At 46.0% G+C, this 19847-nt stretch overlaps 1 protein-coding gene across 1 annotated transcript in view; it reads left to right on the top strand.

The window, feature by feature from the left end:
* NDRG3 (NDRG family member 3) overlaps positions 1–19847 on the top strand; it is a 127116-nt gene that overhangs the window by 14537 nt on the left and 92732 nt on the right. Inside the window, exon 3 of the mRNA XM_033186334.1 lies at positions 14990–15095. Within this exon, the coding sequence (XP_033042225.1) occupies positions 14990–15095 (106 nt within the window). The remainder of the gene's footprint in view (positions 1–14989; positions 15096–19847) is intronic.

Genomic DNA, 19847 nt, shown 5'->3' with positions numbered 1-19847 from the left:
GTTGGCTATCTCATTATGTATGTATATCTTGTAAATATTAGTTGATGGATAGCTATCCATGACTAGCCTCCAGCTGTCATTTTTATCCTTGTTTCCTATTTCCAGCAGACCTTGTGCTTTCTCATCTCCTTGCCTTTAAGTTATCCTCCCTTTCTGGAATTTCTTCTTTTATTCTTATTCTCATCCACAGAAATTTTCTCTGTTTCTCAAGGTGCAGTTCAGATATTACCTCTTCCATGAAACTTCTTCCCAGCACCCACAAGCTGCATTGCCTCAATTATGCCGTAAACCTCTGTAACCCTTAGAGCAGTGGTTCTCAATTGGGAGTGATTTTGCCCCAGAGAGGACATTTGGCATTATCTGGAGACATTTTTGGTTGTCACAGCTGTTGGGAGAGTGTGCCACTGTCATCAGTATCGTAGGCCAGGGATGCTGCTACACATTCTACACTGCACAGGACAGACCTCCCACAACAAAGAATTATCTGGCCTAAAATGTCAGTTGTGCCAAGGTTGAGAAACTGCCTTTGAGTTCGTCGCGTTCGTAAGCTTATATGTATACTGCCTTGAACTGTAACAATTTGTTTATAGACCTTATCTCCCCTACTTAATTGAATTAATGAGTGAAGACTAATTCCAGTCCTCCATCTGTGCTTTCTTGTTATTCACTACGTATCAGGGCTTAATCCTAGAGCCTGTGGCCTAATCCTAACTGCTTAAGCAGAGAGAAAGACATGTTCAGTGTGGAGTGGGTGTGGTGAGGCAGTCTTCTCAATTCTGAATTTCTCTTCTTTTCACTCTCTGTCTTTTCATCTGTGATGACCTGGGAGAAGGTGTGATTTAGGGCATAAAGTGAGCATTTGGGATAAGAATACCTGGGTTTCAATTCCAGCTGTGCCATTTATTAGTTGTGGTATTTTGGTCAATCCATGTCACCTCTTTTTTTTTTCTTTTAGACAGAGTCTCACTCTGTCACCCCGGCTGGAGTACAATGGCACTATCTCGACTCACTGCAAAGGTGATCCGCCCGCCTTGGCCTCCCAAAGTGCTGGGACTACAGGCATGAGCCACCGCGCCCGGCCATGTCACCTCTTTAAGCCTTAGTTTCTTCATGTCTGTGATAGCCATGATGCCACTGCCTCAGTGTTTTAGCTCACGGTGCCATCATGATATTCCAGTGAGATGTTAAATGTGAAGGTGCTCTGTAAATTGGAAAGTGCTGTAATGAATACTGATATGTCCACTGTTCAAAGGTATAAAGAGAGAGGATGTGAATCTGTTTGCTTAGGAGCTCTGCTGACTACCTTCCCAGCTAGTCCCCTAGCCACTTCCTGTGGCTTTCTAACCATAACTGCTTCAGCATCAGCTCCAGCTGACCCCTTCCAGGTTATTCTCTCCAGTGTGCCTCCTTTGTTTGTTGCCTTCATTCTGTTTTGGTTGTCTGTCTGCAGTCTTGCCAAAATCAAAAGTGATCGACTCTGCCCCTAGAATACTAGCTAGTGGCCTGGTGCCAGCACATCCTGGCAAGGCCTGACAAAGGCCAAACATGGTCATGGGAAAAAGCTATAAAACAAGACAGCTTGCAGTTTCAAAAGCCAGTAACTTTCTTATTGTTCTTATTGTCTTTATTAAACTAACAAAGAAATCTATTTTATATATATATAAATATATTTATATATATTTATATATTAAAAAAAATATATATATATATATATATATTTTGAGATAGAGTCGTGTTCTGTCACCCAGGCTGGAGTGCAGCGGTTCAATCTCAGCTCACGGCAGCCTTCACCTTTTGGGCTCAAGCAGTCTTCCCACCTCAGCCTCCTGACTAGCTGGGACTAGAGGCACACCTCATCACACCTGGCTAATTTTTGTATTTTTTATAGAGACAGGGTCTTGCCATGTTTCCCGGGCTGGTCTCAAACTCTTGGGCTCAAGCAATCCACCCTCCTTGGCCTCCCAAAGTGCTAGATTAGCGGCATGAGCCACCTCACCTGGCTAAAGCAATGTTTTTTTTTTTTTTTTGAGACGGAGTCTGGCTCTGTCGCCCAGGCTGGAGTGCAGTGGCCGGATCTCAGCTCACTGCAAGCTCCGCCTCCCAGGTTTGGTTTACGCCATTCTCCTGCCTCAGCCTCCCGTGTAGCTGGGACTACAGGCGCCCGCCACCTCGCCCGGCTAGTTTTTTTTTTTGTATTTTTTAGTAGAGACGGGGTTTCACCGTGTTAGCCAGGATGGTCTCGATCTCCTGACCTCGTGATCCGCCCGTCTCGGCCTCCCAAAGTGCTGGGATTACAGGCTTGAGCCACCGCGCCCGGCCAGCAATGTTTTTAAGTGCTTGAAATCTCAGTGAGCTTCCTCTGACTAAATGTACACAGTGCAGAATGAGATACAAGCTGAGACCCTCATGTCCCCAGGGTCAGGCCAAGTGTACCCTCCTGCTTATTTGCTGAGTGATCCCCAGCAAGTGGTTGACCCTCACTAGGCTAATACCTGGGGAAATGCTTAGGATGTAGTAAGGCTCATGCTGGGGAAGAATGTGAAGTACTACTTTTACAGGGAGCTTCAGGATCACAGAATGCCAACCCTGTCAGGGACTCAAAAAGGTCATCCTGCCCAATCTCTTCCCTTGACAGATGGGGTAACTGAGGCCCAGAAAGGGAAAATGCTTTGCTTAGCGCCATTGAGCTATGTAGGTGCCCATCTAGGTTTAGAATCCACATCTGATGTGCTTACAGGCTCTTTCCGTTACTGGAAGAATCCATGTGTCTCTGCGTGTCTTTTTTCTGAGTGAACAAAGGATTGCACTCTGTATTATCAGGCTTTAAACTGTGTTCTGCAGAGCCCTAGTGGTCTCACCACCACTTCAACCACAGCCTCTACATGTTTTCTGTTTTCTATTTCTTTTTTTTTTATTTTTTATTTTTTTTTGAGACGGAGTCTGGCTCTGTCGCCCAGGCTGGAGTGCGGTGGCCGGATCTCAGCTCACTGCAAGCTCCGCCTCCCGGGTTTACGCCATTCTCCTGCCTCCGCCTCCCAAGTAGCTGGGACTACAGGCGCCCGCCTCGTCCCCCGGCTAGTTTTTTGTATTCTTTAGTAGAGACGGGGTTTCACCGTATTAGCCAGGGTGGTCTCTATCTCCTGACCTTGTGATCCGCCCGTCTCGGCCTCCCAAAGTGCTGGGATTACAGGCTTGAGCCACCGCGCCCGGCCTGTTTTCTATTTCAGAGTTTTGCTGTACAACTTGAAAGTCACTGATCTTGTTGATCTTTTAAAGCCCCTCCCAGTGTGTGTCTCTCCTGGATTCCTGGTGACATTTTTGCTTGCATTTCAATTCAGAAATGTTAGTTTCTATGTTTCTATTATTTATTTATTTATTTATTTTGAGACAGGGTCTCACTCTGTTGTCCAGGCTGGACTGCAGCAGTGCAGTTGTGGCTCACTGCAGCCTCAACCTCCTGGGTTCAGGCGATCCTCCCACCTAAGCCTCCTGAGTGGCTGATGCTACAGGCACGTACCATCACGCCCTGCTAATTGTTTAATTTTTGGTAGAGATGTGGTCTCACTGTGTTGCTCAGGCTGGTCTTGAACTCCTGGACTCCAGTGATCCTCCTACTTCGTCCTCCCAAAGTGCTGGGATTACAGATTTAATCCACTGTGCCAACTAATTTCTATGTTTTTCTTTTCTTTTCTTTTCTTTTTTTTTTGAGACGGAGTCTTGTTCTGTCGCCCAGGCTGGAGTGCAGTGGCCGGATCTCAGCTCACTGCAAGCTCCGCCTCCCAGGTTCACGCCATTCTCCTGCCTCAGCCTCCCGAGTAGCTGGGACTACAGGTGCCGCCACCTCGCCCGGCTAGTTTTTTGTATTTTTTTAGTAGAGACGGGGTTTCACCGTGTTCGCCAGGATGGTCTCGATCTCCTGACCTCGTGATCCGCCTGTCTCGGCCTCCCAAAGTGCTGGGATTACAGGCTTGAGCCACCGCGCCCGGCCTTTTCTTTTCTTTTCTTTGAGACGGAGTCTTGCTCTGTCGCCCAGGCCGGAGCGCAGTGGTGCGATCTCAGCTCGCTGCAAGCTTTGCCTCCTGGGTTCACGTCATTCTCCTGCCTCAGCCTCCCGAGTAGCTGGGACTACAGGTACCCACCACCACACCCAGCTAATTTGTTTTGTATTTTTAGTAGAGACAGGGTTTTACCATGTAAGCCAGGATGGTCTCGATCTCCTGACCTCGTGATCCACCCGCCTCGGCCTCCCAAAGTGCTGGGTTTACAGATATGAGCCACTACACCTGGCCTAATTTCTATATTTCTAAAAAGTGGTCTACATAGTCATGGACTTTTCAGCATGGAGAACGGAACTTCATTTTTCCTAGATTTTGACACCACTGACTTTTACTGTCCAAAGTTAATGGCCCTTTCATAGTCTTCATCCTCCTCCTTTTTTTTTCTTCAGCATTTGACAGTTTTCCTCCACTTTTGTGTAAATCTCTCTTCTCCCTTGAATTCTTTGACATTGTATTTCTGCCTTTTAGCATCTCTGAATATTTTTTCTTTGTCTCTTACTGGTTCTTTCTTTTCCATCACTGAGTTGTCCTTCAGAAGAGCCCAGGCCTACAGACCTCCTTATCTCTGGTTTGGTGATCATTTGGAGGCTTACCTCCCTCATTCTCACTCCCAGCTGTCCTCGGGTCTCTCTTGGATTCCTGACTGAAATTGATTTTCTTTTTAACAAATCAGTTTCTCTGTTACTTTTTCTCAGCTCACTCATTTTCATTCATTGTGCCATAATTCTTTTATTTCCCTAACTGAAAACTTTGGCGGCCGGGCGCGGTGGCTCAAGCCTGTAATCCCAGCACTTTGGGAGGCCGAGACGGGCGAATCACGAGGTCAGGAGATCGAGACCATCCTGGCTAATACGGTGAAACCCCGTCTCTACTTAAAAATACAAAAAACTAGCTGGGCGACGAGGCGGGCGCCTGTAGTCCCAGCTACTCGGGAGGCTGAGGCAGGAGAATGGCGTAAACCCGGGAGGCGGAGCTTGCAGTGAGCTGAGATCCGGCCACTGCACTCCAGTCTGGGTGGCAGAGCAAGACTCCGTCTCAAAAAAAAGAAAAAGAAAACTTTGGCAAAATCGAACTCTTCTCTGACCTTGTTCTATTTTCTACTTTTTTTTTTTTTTTGTCGAGACAGCATCTCCCTCTGTTGCCCAGACTGGAGTGCAGTGGTGCGATCTTGGCTCACTACAACCTCCTTCTCCCAGTTTTAAGCGATTCTCATGCCTCAGCCTCCCACGTAGCTGGAATTACCACCACGCCCGGCTAATTTTTATATGGTTAATAGTGACGGAGTTTTACCATATTGGCCAGGTTGGTCTCGAACTCCTGGCCTTAAATAATCCTCCCATCTTGGCCTCCCACAGTGTTAGGATTATAGGCATGAGCCACTGTGCCCTGGCCAACCTTGTGCTATTTTTACTTTATATCCCAGAGCTCCCACTCTCTCTCTTTTTTTTTTTTTTTTTTTTTGACATTTTGTAATTTCAGGAGCCTAACAGCCCCTTGTTACCTTTCAGCAAGGTTTCTGCAAACTATTTTGTACTCCAGTATATTCACATTTTAGTTGATTGGACCTGTTGAGTCTTTAAACAATCGCATCTCAACCTGGGCAACATAGTAAGACCTGTTACTACCAAAAAACAAAAATTAGCCAGGCATAGTGGTGTATGTCTGTAGTCCTAGCTCCTTGGGAGGCTGAGGCGGGAGGATTGCTTGATTCTAGGAGTTCAAGGTTACAGTGAGGTAAGATGGTGCCACTGTACTCCAGCCTGAGTGACAGAGCAAGACCCTGTCTCCAAAAAAAAACAATTTTTTGGCCAGGCGCGGTGGCTCAAGCCTGTAATCCAGCACTTTGGGAGGCCGAGACGGGCGAATCACGAGGTCAGGAGATCGAGACCATCCTGGCTAATACGGTGAAACCCCGTCTCTACTTAAAAATACAAAAAACTAGCTGGGCGACGAGGCGGGCGCCTGTAGTCCCAGCTACTCGGGAGGCTGAGGCAGGAGAATGGCGTAAACCCGGGAGGCGGAGCTTGCAGTGAGCTGAGATCCGGCCACTGCACTCCAGTCTGGGTGGCAGAGCAAGACTCCGTCTCAAAAAAAAGAAAAAGAAAACTTTGGCAAAATCGAACTCTTCTCTGACCTTGTTCTATTTTCTACTTTTTTTTTTTTTTTGTCGAGACAGCATCTCCCTCTGTTGCCCAGACTGGAGTGCAGTGGTGCGATCTTGGCTCACTACAACCTCCTTCTCCCAGTTTTAAGCGATTCTCATGCCTCAGCCTCCCACGTAGCTGGAATTACCACCACGCCCGGCTAATTTTTATATGGTTAATAGTGACGGAGTTTTACCATATTGGCCAGGTTGGTCTCGAACTCCTGGCCTTAAATAATCCTCCCATCTTGGCCTCCCACAGTGTTAGGATTATAGGCATGAGCCACTGTGCCCTGGCCAACCTTGTGCTATTTTTACTTTATATCCCAGAGCTCCCACTCTCTCTCTTTTTTTTTTTTTTTTTTTTTTGACATTTTGTAATTTCAGGAGCCTAACAGCCCCTTGTTACCTTTCAGCAAGGTTTCTGCAAACTATTTTGTACTCCAGTATATTCACATTTTAGTTGATTGGACCTGTTGAGTCTTTAAACAATCGCATCTCAACCTGGGCAACATAGTAAGACCTGTTACTACCAAAAAACAAAAATTAGCCAGGCATAGTGGTGTATGTCTGTAGTCCTAGCTCCTTGGGAGGCTGAGGCGGGAGGATTGCTTGATTCTAGGAGTTCAAGGTTACAGTGAGGTAAGATGGTGCCACTGTACTCCAGCCTGAGTGACAGAGCAAGACCCTGTCTCCAAAAAAAAACAATTTTTTGGCCAGGCGCGGTGGCTCAAGCCTGTAATCCCAGCACTTTGGGAGGCCGAGGCGGCCGAGGCTGAGGTTAGGAGTTCGAGACCAGCCTGGCCAACATGGTGAAACCCTGTCGCTACTACAAATACAAAAATTAGCCGGGCGTGGTGGCATGCACCTGTAATCCCAGCTACTCAGGAGGCTAAGGCAGGAGAATCGCTTAAACCCAGGAGGCAGAGGTGCGGTGAGCCAAGATCATGCCATTGCACTCCAGCCTGGGGGACCAGAGTGAGACTCCGTCTCAAAAAAAAATAAAAACAAAAAATAAAAAACAATTTTTTTTTTTTTTTTTTTGAGACAGACTCTCTATTGCCCGGGCAGGAGTGCAGTGGCACAATCTCAGCTCCCTGCAACCTCTGCCTCCCAGGTTCAAGCGATTCTCCTGCCTTAGCCTCCTGAGTAGCTGGGATTACAGGCACGCGCCATCATGCCTCGCTAATTTTTGTATTTTTGGTAGACACCAGTTTCACCACGTTGGCCAGGCTGGTTTCAAACTCCTGACCTCAGATGATCCGCCCGCCTTGGCCTCTGAAAGTGCTGGGATTACAGATGTGAGCCACCATACCCGGCCCCCAAATTTAAAAATAAAAAATAAAAGTTCCATCTACTTTACTGAAATTTTGGAAGAAGGCAGGACAAAATCAAATTAATGGAGTCTTTCTTTACCCCATCCTCACTGTCTGTTGAAGATTGTTGCTAATTGGCTGGGCATGGTGGCTCACACCTGTAATCCTAGCACTTTGGGAGGCTGAGGTGGGTGGATCGCCTTAGCTCAGGAGTTCGAGACCAGCCTGAGCAACAAAGTGAAACCCTGACACTACAAAACGTACAAAAATTAGCCAGGCGTGGTCGCGTGTGCCTGTGGTCCCAGCTGCTTGGAAGGGTGAAGTGGGAGAATGGCTTGAGCCTGGAAGACAGAGGTTGCAGGTTAGCCAAAATCGTGCCAATGCACTCTACTCTGGGTGACAGAGCCAAACTCTGTCTCAAAAAAAAAAAAAAAAGATTGTTGCTAATAATAAGCCTTTCAGTTCATCTCCTCACCTCAGATTATCTCCACCTCTCCTCAGTGATGAGGGCACATGTTAGATTTTCATCACTTAAAACTGATTATATCTGAGATCCTAAACAAGATTCTCAGGTGATAGATTTCGAGGCTCGCTGTTCTAACAAGCAAGAAATAGCCCTCGCCTCTGAAACTGGTTGCCACGTAATAGCTGGAACTTCATCTCTCTTTTCTCTACTCATTCCACATCCTCTGTGCCCTTAGTGTTATAACTACTAAGATAGTGAGGGCTCTTGTCCTGGTGTGATGATTCAGAGCTTCATTTCTAAGGTGTCTGAGTCACTGTTGGTATGTATAGGATTGCTTTAGGCTTCTCTTACCTCAAGGAGGTGCCACAGGGTGGGTAAAGAGAAAAAAAACTTGCTCAGGGTCCCACAGTCAGTAGATGGGGCTTGGCACAGACATTATGGTATGTGAGTTGAGTATCCCTTATCCAAAACGCCTTGAACAGCCTAGGTGTGGTAGCTCACGCCTGTAATCCCAGCACTTTGGGAGGCTGAGGTCGGTGGATCACCTGAGGTCAGGAGTTTGAGACCAGCCTGGTCAACATGGTGAAACCTTATCTCTACTAAAAATACAAAAATTAGCCGGGCATGGTGGCACATGCCTGTAGTTCCAGCTACTCGGGAGATGGAGGCAGGAGAATTGGCTTGAGCCCAGGAGGCGGAGGTTGCAGTGAGCCAAGATCGAGCCACTGCACTCCAGCCTGGGTGACAGAGTGAGACTGTGTCTCAAACCCCCCCTCCCCAAAAAAACAAAAAAAATGCCTCGAACCAAAAGTGTTTCAGATTTTGGATTTTTTCTGATTTTGCAATATTTGCATTATACTTGGTGTTTAAGCATCCCAAATCTGAAAATGTGAAATCTGAAATGCTCCAAAACCTCAATCTTTTTGAGCATGGACTTGATGTTCAAGGGAGATACCCACTGGAGCTTGTTTATGTATGTATGTGTCCATGTATCCATCCACCCATCCATCTATCTATCCATCCATCTGTCCTTTGTCACTTCTTCTAGGAGCCCATTGGAGCATTTTGGATTTCAGATTTTTGAATTTGGGATGCTCAACCTGTAACAGGAAAAGCAAAGGTTTTAAAATCCTTTCCCTATTATTCACTTATTTAGAGGCAATGTCTTGCTGTGTTGCCCAGGCTGGAGTCAAACTCTTGGGCTCAAGCAGTCCTCCTGCATTAGCCTCTCAAGTAGCTGGGACTATAGTTGCATGCCACTGCTCCTGGCTCTTTATTAGATGTGGGGATTTTAGAAAAGTTACTTAACTTCTCTGAGCCTAAATTTCTCATCTATAAAAAAATAAAGGCTGGGTGCGGTGGCTCACACCTGTAATCCCACCACTTTGCAAGGCCAAAGCAGGCGGATCACCTGAGGTCAAGAGTTCGAGACCAGCGTGGCCAACATGGTGAAACCCCATCTCTACTAAAAATATAAAAATTAGCCGGTCCTGGTGGCGGGCCCCTGTAATCCCAGCTACTTGGGAGGCTGAGACAGGAGAATCGCTTGAACCCAAGAGGTGGAGGTTGCAGTGAGCTGAGATCACGCCACTGCACTCTAGCCTATGTGATGAGTACAACTCTGTCTCACAGAAAAAAATAAATAAATAAGGATATCTAGGCCGGGCGGGGTGACTCACACTTGTAATCCCAGCACTTTGAGAGGCTGAAGCTGGCAGATTACTTGAGGGCAGGAGTTTGAGACCAGCCTGGCTGACAGGGAAGCCCTGTCTTTACTGAAAAATACAAAAACTAGCTGGGCGTGGAGGCATGTGCCTAATAGTCCCAGCTACTCGGGAGGCTGAGGCAGGAGAATCACTTGAACCTGGGAGGCGGAAGTTGCAGTGAGCTGAGATTGCACCACTGCGCTCCAGCCTGGGGAACAGAGCAAGACTCTTGTCTCAAAAAAAGAAAGAAAGAAAGATATGTACCAGAGAGGATTGTTATGAGGATTAAACATAAGGTGCCGAGATTATAATTCCTGACAGAGTAGGTGGCCACCTTTTCTCCTTTCCCTTTCTAGCCATTTGGTATCAGACTCATTTCCTTAATTTGAAGATGGCTAGTTTTTCCTTATCAATCCTCCCTCCTACTCATATGACTAGGAAAGAGGCAAAAATTATTTACTGCAATTTATAAAATCCCTACTAGCCTTTTGAAAATATTAATTGCTTTTAGTACCATTATGGGATCTGGCAACCCTACCATTTGTGCAGATGCCGGAACTGCAGGCCTTAGATCCCCAGGAGGGAACCTGTCTGTGTAGCTGAGGGGTCTGGAGATGGAGTTTTCCCCCAGAATCTTAGTTTTCTTGTATATGTTATACAACTGCTCACTGGCAAGGGCTTGAGACATTGAAAGCGGAGCAAAAATGGAGTCTCCAGAAGAATGCATTAGATCCCCTAATACGTGGAAGGTGAATGTCTACTGCCATGATTCCAAATCCTGAGTCACCCTGGAGCAGCTTATTGTCCTGCACAGCATTATTGCCCGAGCCTGCATTGGGCCTAGCTGATAGGGACAGCCTTCTCATTTAATTTGTGTCTTCATTTGTTTGTTGGTGTAAAAATTGCATTTTTCTTCATCTTTAAAAAAATTACATAGGGCTGGGTGTGGTGGCTCACACCTGTAATCCCAGCACTTTGGGAAGCCAAGGCAGGGAGATTGCTTGAGTCTAGGAGTTCAAGACCAGTCTGGACAACATAGTGAAACCCCTGTCTCTAAAAAAATTTTTTTTAATTAGCAAGGCATGGTGGCACATGCCTGTTGTCCCAGCTACGTGAGAGGCTGGGGTGGGAGGATTGTTTGAGCCTGGGAGGTTGAGAGCCATGATTGTGCCACTGCATTCCAGCCTAGGTGAAAGAGTAAGACCCCATCTCAAAAAAAAAAAAAAAGGAACACTAGGTGAACGCCTGTCACTTTGGACTTGAGGGCACCATAGGCCTTTCTCTGACCCTTTGACAGGCCCACCCATGTGGAGTCATATTTGAATAATTCCCATCTTGAAGTGCATTGCTTTCTAGTGAGTGAATTAAAGTAGGGAATAAAGTGGGTGAGTTGAAAAAACAATTTCAGGAAATCACCATTTAACTGGGAAAAAAGAACAAGTGGAAATAGGCTAAAATGGCTTTCTTTAGATGGAAGGACTATGAGTAAATTATCTGTTCATTATTCTGTGATTTCTGTATTTTCTTTCTTTCTTTTTTTTTTTTTTTTTTTTTGAGACAGAATCTTGTTCTGTCACCCAGGCTGGAATGCAGTGGCATGATCTTGGCTCACTGCAACCTCTACCTCCCGGGCTCAAGCGATTCTCCTTCCTCAGCCTCCTGAGTAGCTGGAATTACAGCACCTGCCACCACGCCCAGCAAATTTTTGTACTGTTAGTAGAGACAGGGTTTCACCATGTTGTCCAGGCTGGTCTCGAACTCCGGACCTCAGGTGATCTGCCCGCCTCAGCCTCCCAGTGTGCTGGGATTACAGGTGTAAGCCACCGTTCCCAGCTGATTTCCGTATTTTCTTCTTTTTTGTTTTTTGAAACAGGGTCTCACTCTGTCACCCAGGCTGGAGTGCAGTTGCATGATCTTGGCTCACTGTAACCTCCGCCTCCCAGGATCAAGCGATTCTCCTGCCTCAGCCTCCCGTGTAGCTGGGATTACAGGCGTGCACCACCACACCTGTCTAACATAATTTTTAAATTTTTATTAGAGATGGGGTTTCTCCATGTTGGCCAGGCTTGTCTTGAACACCTGACCTCAAATGATCCACCTACCTCGGCCTCCCATTGTGCCCGGCCGATTTCCATGTTTTCTAAAGTGAGCACATATTGCTTTTATAAAAGGGAACAAGCTGGTTTTGTTTTATTTTTAAATTTTTGAGACAGTCTTATTCTGTTGCCTAGGCTGGAGTGCAGTTGCCAGATCGTGGCTCACTGCAACCTCTGTCTCCTGGGTTCAAGTGATTCTCATGCCTCAGCGTGCTGGAGTAGCTGGAATTACAGGTGTGTGCCACCACATCCAGCTGATTTTTGTACTTTTAGTAGAGATGGTGTTTCACCACATTGACCAGGCTGGTCTCGAACTCCTGACCGCAGATGATCGAGCCTCAGCCTCCCAAAGTGTTGGGATTACAGGCATGAGCCACCATGCTCGGCCGGGAAAAGGTTTTAAGTTGCCATTTTAAATAACTGATAACTAGTAAAGTTCCAATAAAAAGTAGCCACAGTTTATAGTGTTATTAATAAATAAACAAGGAGTAGATTCCAGTTAGGCCAGTGTTTTGAGAGTTAAGTGGAGACTGTGAAAGAGAGAATGTAGGTGCTGGCTGAAACTCACTGTGTAAGAGTCAAACCACCTCATCCCCTTTTGAAATGTGACTGGTACAAAAACAAACAAAAAAACATTAAGTAGCTCATTCAAGTATATGGGTGCTTGGGATCTGACAAAAGAACCACTGTCCTATAGGGAGGTCAAACATCATCAAGCTTGTGGTCTCTAGGTGGTTTATACTTTTAGAATATTCACAGTTAGCATGTCGGGTTCATAGCCTGAGGAGTGTTCTCAATAGGCATCCCCTGGGTCTCTTGAATAAATGGTAAGAGGGCTTTTTTGTTAGTCTGTTCTAACATAGGCATAGCTGGAAGCAGGATTTATTTCAGTGAGTTGGCAAATAATAGCTAAAAGGTAGCCTGGGACACATACCCTCTCCATAGGTAATTAAATCAAAATCATGTCATTCTATCTCTGGAAGGTAAACAGAACAGTGGATTAATATAGTACACTAGGCCGGGCGCAGTGGCTCATGCCTGTGATCCTAACACTTTGGGAGGCTGAGGTGGGTGGATCGCTTGAGGGCAGGAGTCCAAGACCAGCCTGGCTAATATGGTGAAACCCTCTCTCTACTAAAAATACAAAAATTAGCTGGGCATGGTAGCAGGTGCCCATAATCCCAGCTTCTCAGGAGGCTGAGGCACGAGAATCGCTTGAGCCCAGGAGGTGGAGGTTCCAGTGAACCACGATTGTGCCTGCGCCACTGTTCTCCAGCCTGGGCAACAAAGCAAGACTAGGTCTCAAAAAATATATACACACACACACACACACGTATGTATTAGACTAATATCTTTGGAAGGCTTTCTTGATTCCCACCAATCAGACATAATTGCTTCTCCTTTGAATTCCTATGGCCCTTCTTTTTATTTATCAATTTATAGATCAATGTCATCTCTACTCTTTAGAGGCAGGGACCCTTTTTGTATCTTCCATAGTGCAATGGGTACTCAATAAATGGTTATTAAGTGTAAATCCCCAACTCTGAATTAACATTTTTCCTGACTTGATAGGTTTCGGGCCAAGACAAAAAGGATGATGTCTGAAGCTGTGAAGTCTAGGTGGGAATCACTTTCCTGCAATATTGAGTATTTGCAGCCTATCTCCATGGCTTCTTGCATGGTGGGATAGAAGAAGAATCTGTAATTCATTACCCTGCCTATCTCTCTCCAACTTGCCTCTTCTCTCTGAACTCCCCATTCTGCTCTCCCTCTGTATTAGTTCTCTATTGCTATAGATCACTCTAAAACAAAATTATTATCTCTCATGGTTTCTGTGGGTCAGAAACTTGGGAGCAGGCTTAGTAGGGTGGTTCTGGCTTAGAGTCTCTCATGTGGTTGCAGTGAGATGTCCCTGGGACTGTAGCCATCCAAACTCTTGACCGGGGCTGGAGGATTCATTTGCAAGGTAAATCATGCACATGGCTAGCAGGTTGGCACTGGCAAGTTGGTTCCTCTCCACATGGGCTGTTTGAGTGTCCTGATGATACGGTGGCTAGCTTCCCCCAGAACTAGTAGTTTATAGTGTCTTGAAGCAGAAACTGTAATGTGTTTTATGATGTAGCTTCAGAAGTCACCTATTGTTGCTTCCTCCATATTCTATTAGTTACACGAGCCATCCCTGATTTATTTGGGTGGGGGATTATACATATGTGTGAATGAATATCAGGAGTCAGGGATCACTGGGCTCGTTGAAGGCCATCTTGGAGCTGACTACCATACCTTTCATCCACTGCTGTAATTCCCCAAATGAGGATTAGTAAGCTTAGCCTTGGTTCCCTCCTCCTTCATTCCCACTGCCATTCCTAATTCAAGGCCTCATCCTGCAGTAATAACCTTCCATTTTTGTCCCCACTTAATCCGTCTTTCAGTCTGTTCCAAGCATAGCTTTGAGTATGTTGTTTCTTTATCCATCTTCAGTAATTAAAATGTGTGCTCCATAAGAGCAAAGACTATTGTATTAATTGTATTAATCTGTTGCTGCATAAAAATATTACCACAAACGTAGTAGCCTAAAACAACACATATTCATTGTCTCACAGTTTCTGTGGTTCAGGAGTCTGGTGTGGGTTGTGTAGGTCCTCTGCAACATGGCGATCAAGGTGTCGGTCAGCCTCTTATCTGACACTCAGCTGGAGAAGGATCTGCTTCCAGGCTCCTGTTGTTGGCAGCATTCAGTTCCTTGCAGATTGTTCAACTGAAGGTTTCAGTTTCTTGCTGTCCTTCTGCTGGAGGCTGCTCTCAGTTCCTTGTTACGTGGCCCTCTCACAGCACATCAGCTTGCCTCTTCAGACCTAGCAGGAGAGAGTGTCCCTCAGCAAGACAGATGTGAAAATACTATATAATGTAATCATGTAAAGTCACTCATATACATTCCATCACTTTTGCTGTATTCTGATGGTTAAAAGCAAGCCACAGGCCCTACCCACACTCACTGGGGGGATTATGCAAAGGTGTGAATACCGGGAGGCAAGAATCCTACAGACCACGTTAGTGTCTGTCTGCCGTGACTATGCGTCTTTAGCACCCTGAGCAGAGCATGGCACAGAGTAAGTCTCATATTTGAATGAATGGGTGTACTGTGACTATTATGTTTCCAACTTCTGACTTAAGCCTTTTTCTTCACTTCTTTCTTTTCTGTTTCAGAGTTACCAATTTATTCTTGCGACCCCCTCTACTCTCGTCATCTGACCTCATGGATGAACTTCAGGATGTTCAGCTCACAGAGATCAAACCACTTCTAAATGATAAGGTAAAGACTTCTCTGTTTTCACTAAAATATGGACAAGCCTCTTCTTCTGATAGTATTTCATTTTCCGTATCATCTAAATAGTAACTTAAAACATATGTGGTTTGACTTTCAATGAAAGGAATACTTTAAACAATCTATTTCTTTTTTTTTTTTGAGATGGTGTCTCACTCTGTCCCCAGGCTGGAGTGCAGTGGTGCAATCTTGGCTCACTGCAACCTTCCACTCCCTGGTTCAAGCAATTCTCTTGCCTCAGCCTCCCGAGTAGCTGGGATTACAGGCACGTGTCACCACACCCAGCTAATTTTTGTATTTTTAGTAGAGACAGGGTTTCATCATGTTGGCCAGGATGGTCTTGATCTCCTGACCTCATGATCCACCTGCCACGGCCTCCCAAAGTGCTGGGATTACAGGCGTGAGCCACCATGCGAAGCCAAAAAATCTATTTCTTAAGCATCTTTTTGATGTTTCCCCCCCTTTTCTTTCTTCCTACTTTTGTTTCCATGAGCCACATTCAATCAAGTTATCTTTGAGATTTTTGTATTTTACAGATAGAGATGTTAAGGGAAAAAATAATGTGGCAATGTTAAGTAGAAAGTATGAGGGTGGGGCTGGGCGCAGTGGCTCATACCTGTAATCCCAGCACTTTGGGAGGCCGAGGCAGGTGGATCACTTGCAGTCAGGAGTTCGAGACCAGCCTGGACAACAAGGTGAAACCTTGTCTCTACTATAAATAGAAAAATTAGCTAGATGTGGTGGCACGCACCTGTAATCCCAGCTACTCGGGAGGCTGAGGCAGGAGAATTGCTAGAACCCAGGAGGCGGAGGTTGCAGTAAGCCAAGATCGCACCACTGCACTCCAGTCTGGGTGACTCAGTGAGACTCCATCTCAAAAAAAAAAAAAAAAAAAAAAAAAAGAAAGAAAAAGAAAGTATGAGGGTGGAGTTTGACTCAGAATCCAAGTGTCTTGACTTTCAGTTTCAATAAGGAAAATTTGCCATCCATGACTAGTGATGTATTTGGCTGCAGTGTTCTCCCTAAAGTTTGCCAAGTCTATGATGTGATCTTTCTGTCAGTATCACAGTTTTTATCAGGGAGGACTGGATGTCAGTCATATACCACATTTTTATGTTAGTGTCAGAGAACTACACAAGGAGCAGATGAGCAGCACAGTTGATGACCACTAGACACTGGTGTGATATGATTTACCAAAAGAAAGGTTTTGGCTGGGTGCAGTGGCTCACGCCTGTAATCCCAGCACTTTGGGAGGCCAAGGCTGACGGATCACTAGAGGTCAGGAGTTTGAGACCATCCTTGCTAACACGGTGAAACCCCGTCTCTACTAAAAAATACAAAAAAACTAGCCGGGCGAGGTGGCGGGAGCCTGTAGTCCCAGGTACTCGGGAGGCTGAGGCAGGAGAATGGCATAAACTCGGGAGGCGGAGCTTGCAGTGGGCCGAGATCTGGCCACTGCACTCCAGCCTGGGCGACAGAGCAAGACTCCGTCTCAAAAAAAAAAAAAAAGAAAAGAAAGTTTTGTTTTCTCTCTTGTTCTTTAGTGTTCAGTAAATGTGCCTGAAATTCCTTCTTTTTTTTTGAGATGGAGTCTTAACTCTGTCACCCAGGCTGGAGTGCGGTGGTGCAATCTCGGCTCACTACAAGCTCTACCTCCCAGTTTCAAGTGATTCTCCTGCCTCAACCTCCTGAGTGGCTGGGATTACAGGCGTGCACCTGGCTAATTTTTGTATTTTTGCAAAACTGACCTTGTGATCCACCCGCCTTGTCCTCCTAAAGTGCTGGGATTACAGGCATGAGCCACCGTGCCCAGCTGCTTGAAATTCCTTCCTTTCCACTCTATTGTTTTGGTTTATTTTCATTGTCTCTATTGAAATACTCTTGTAGCTTTGTGTGAGTGAGGTCATGCCATCCTTTCCTGAGGGAGTGTTGACGGAGTATGAGGATAAAGATGGATGAACGGGGGGGACGGGGAGGGGGTGTGCGGGTGACACCAGGAGATAATCTGTTGCTTATTATTATTATCTGCCCAAGGCAAGGACCTTCACCTGCAGCCTCTGGAGCTGCTGACTTCTTATGTGTTTACTAATTTGCTTTTGAATCCTTCCACCCCATTTTCATCCCTGTGATCTCTCCATTCCCACTCCCACCCCCACCCCTTCTTTTATCTTTCACCAGACTTCTCTCTCCCTTGGCAAGCTGCAGGCCTTTTTTTTTTTTTTGAAACGGAGTCTTGCACTATCACCCAGGCTGGAGTGCAGTGGCACGATCTCGGCTCACTGCAACCTCCGCCTCCTGGGTTCAAGTGATTCTCCTGTCTCAGCCTCCCAGGTGCACGCTTTTTTTTTGAGACGGAGTCTTGCTCTGTCACCAGGCTAGAGTGCAGTGGCGTGATCTTGGCTCACTGCAACTCTGCCTCCCGGGTTCAAGCAATTCTCCTGCCTCAGCTTCCCAAGTAGCTGGGACTACAGGTGTGCACCACCACACCCAGCTAATTTTTGTATTTTGACTAGAGATAGGGTTTCACCATGTGGGCAAGATGGTCTCGATCTCTTGACCTCTTGATCCGCCCACCTCAGCCTCCAAAAGTGCTGAGATTACAGGCGTGAGCCTGTGCGCCTGGCCACTGCACGCTTTTTTAACCTCCATTTGGTTTCTCCTGCTGCTTCCCCTCATATTTCCAGAAAACTCTCTCCTTTAAGTACCATTTGTGTATGTGTATATGTGAGGGCTGTGCCAAAAATGTTGTGCCTAGGAGAGGAGGAAGGAAATAAAATCTGAGCCAGGCACACACCTATAACCGGGCTCACACCTATAATTCCAGCACTTTGGGAGGCTGATGCAGGAGGATCACCTGAAGCCAGAAGTTCAAGACCAGCCTGGGCAACAAAGGGAGATCCTGTCTACCAAAAAATTAAAAAAATTATCCAGGTGTGGTAGCAGATGCCTATAGTCCCAGCTACATGGGAGGCTGATCTGCGAGGATCAGTTGAGCCTGGGAGGTTGAGGCTGCAGTGAGCTGTGATTGTGCCACTGCACTCCAGCCTGGGCAACAGAGTAAGACCCTGTCTCAAAAAATAAATAAATAGAGAAAGAGGCTCTCTTTCTCTCTCCCTTCCCCTGCCAGAAGGCAGCTGTCCACAAACCAGGAAGAGATTCGTCATGAGAAACTGAACCCTTCTAGAACCTTTTTTTTTTTTTGAGACAGAGTCTCGCTCTGTTGCCCAGGCTGGAGTGCAGTGGCGTGATCTCAGCTCACTGCAAGCTCCGCCTCCCGGGTTTATGCCATTCTCCTGCCTCAGCCTCCCGAGTAGCTGGGACTACAGGCGCCCGCCACCTCGCCTGGCTAGTTTTTTGTATTTTTTAGTAGAGACGGAGTTGCAGCATGTTCGCCAGGATGGTCTCGATCTCCTGACCTCGTGATCCGCCCGTCTCGGCCTCCCAAAGTGCTAGGATTACAGGCTTGAGCCACCGCGCCTGGCCTAGAACCTTAATCTTGAACTTTGCAGCCTTCAGAACCGTGAGAAAATAAATTTCTGTTCTTTTAAACCATCAAGTCTATGTGATTTTGTTATGACAGCCCGAGTAGACCAAGACATGAAGCAGTGTCTCACTTCCTAACATCTATCCACTCCTCTTTGATAGGCCTATGCTGTTCCTACCCACCTCCCACATTCCACCTTACTCCTCTCTCTCCCTGAGATGTAAGTGTTCCTGTACCATCACTATTCGTGAGGACTCTCTCGGCTCTTGCCAAGCAGGTAGATAGGCAAGAGGCCCTCTTTAGATCATGGCACTTCCAAACAAAGACTTCTGTCCCATTAGCCTCCCTCTCCCCCTCCCCAGGACATGAATGCTTCTGTCTGCCCAGCAGGTGGGTGGTTTTGTGTATGTGGTAAACGGTATAATGATAATAATGCCTCTCATCCATTACTTCATTTGAACCTCCCAATAGCTTGATGAGGAAGAGAACACAGATAAATTTATTCCCACATTGCTAGTGAGTTAACGAAGGCTAGAAAAGGTGAAGTAGCTTACTCCTATTGAGTATCAAAGAATGCCTGCTGTATGGCAGGATTTCTCACTGTTGATGTTTTGGATTGGATCATTGTTTGTTGTGGAACACTGCTCTGTGCATTGTAGAATGTTTAGCAGCATCTTTGGCCTCTACCCACTAGATGCTAATAGCACTCCCCAGTGGTGACAACCAAAAATGTCTCCAGACATTGCCAGATGTCCCTGGGAAGCAAAATTGCCTTGGTTGAGAACCACTGGTGTAGAGGAAAAACCTCCAGATTTGCATAGAAGTAGATGGTTTGAGGGTTTTTTTGTTGTTGTTTTTGCCTGTCCTGCTATGATTTATTTATTATCTTTTATGTGCCAAGTGCTTTACATACATTCTCTCTAATTCTCAGAATATCCCTTTGAGATAGATAGTAGTATTCCTACTTCACAGATTAAAAATCCGAATGAAATGCTGGTTTGCCTAGTAAAGAAGTGGCAAAGCCAGACGGAAAGCAAAGTCTTTCCTACTCTTAAAACCTGAGCCGTTTCCACTGTGTTAATCCTGTAGATGTTTTGGCATCACCTTTGTGGCTTGCCCTGTCTCTTTAAGGAGAAGCCTAAAAATGTGCAGTATTTCACCTTATCCTTCTGTCCGTTATCCTTATAAACATACTTTTTGCTGAAGACATTGCTGCATCCTCCAGGCTTCAGGAAGCTAAAGGAAGACTAGAAGCA

This window comes from Trachypithecus francoisi, unplaced genomic scaffold, assembly GCF_009764315.1.
Source record: "Trachypithecus francoisi isolate TF-2019V2 unplaced genomic scaffold, Tfra_2.0 Lachesis_group21, whole genome shotgun sequence".
In the NCBI taxonomy this organism is placed as follows: domain Eukaryota; kingdom Metazoa; phylum Chordata; class Mammalia; order Primates; family Cercopithecidae; genus Trachypithecus; species Trachypithecus francoisi.
The sequence above is the reverse complement of the archived record's forward strand: the minus strand, read 5'-3'. Positions and strand labels throughout refer to the sequence as shown.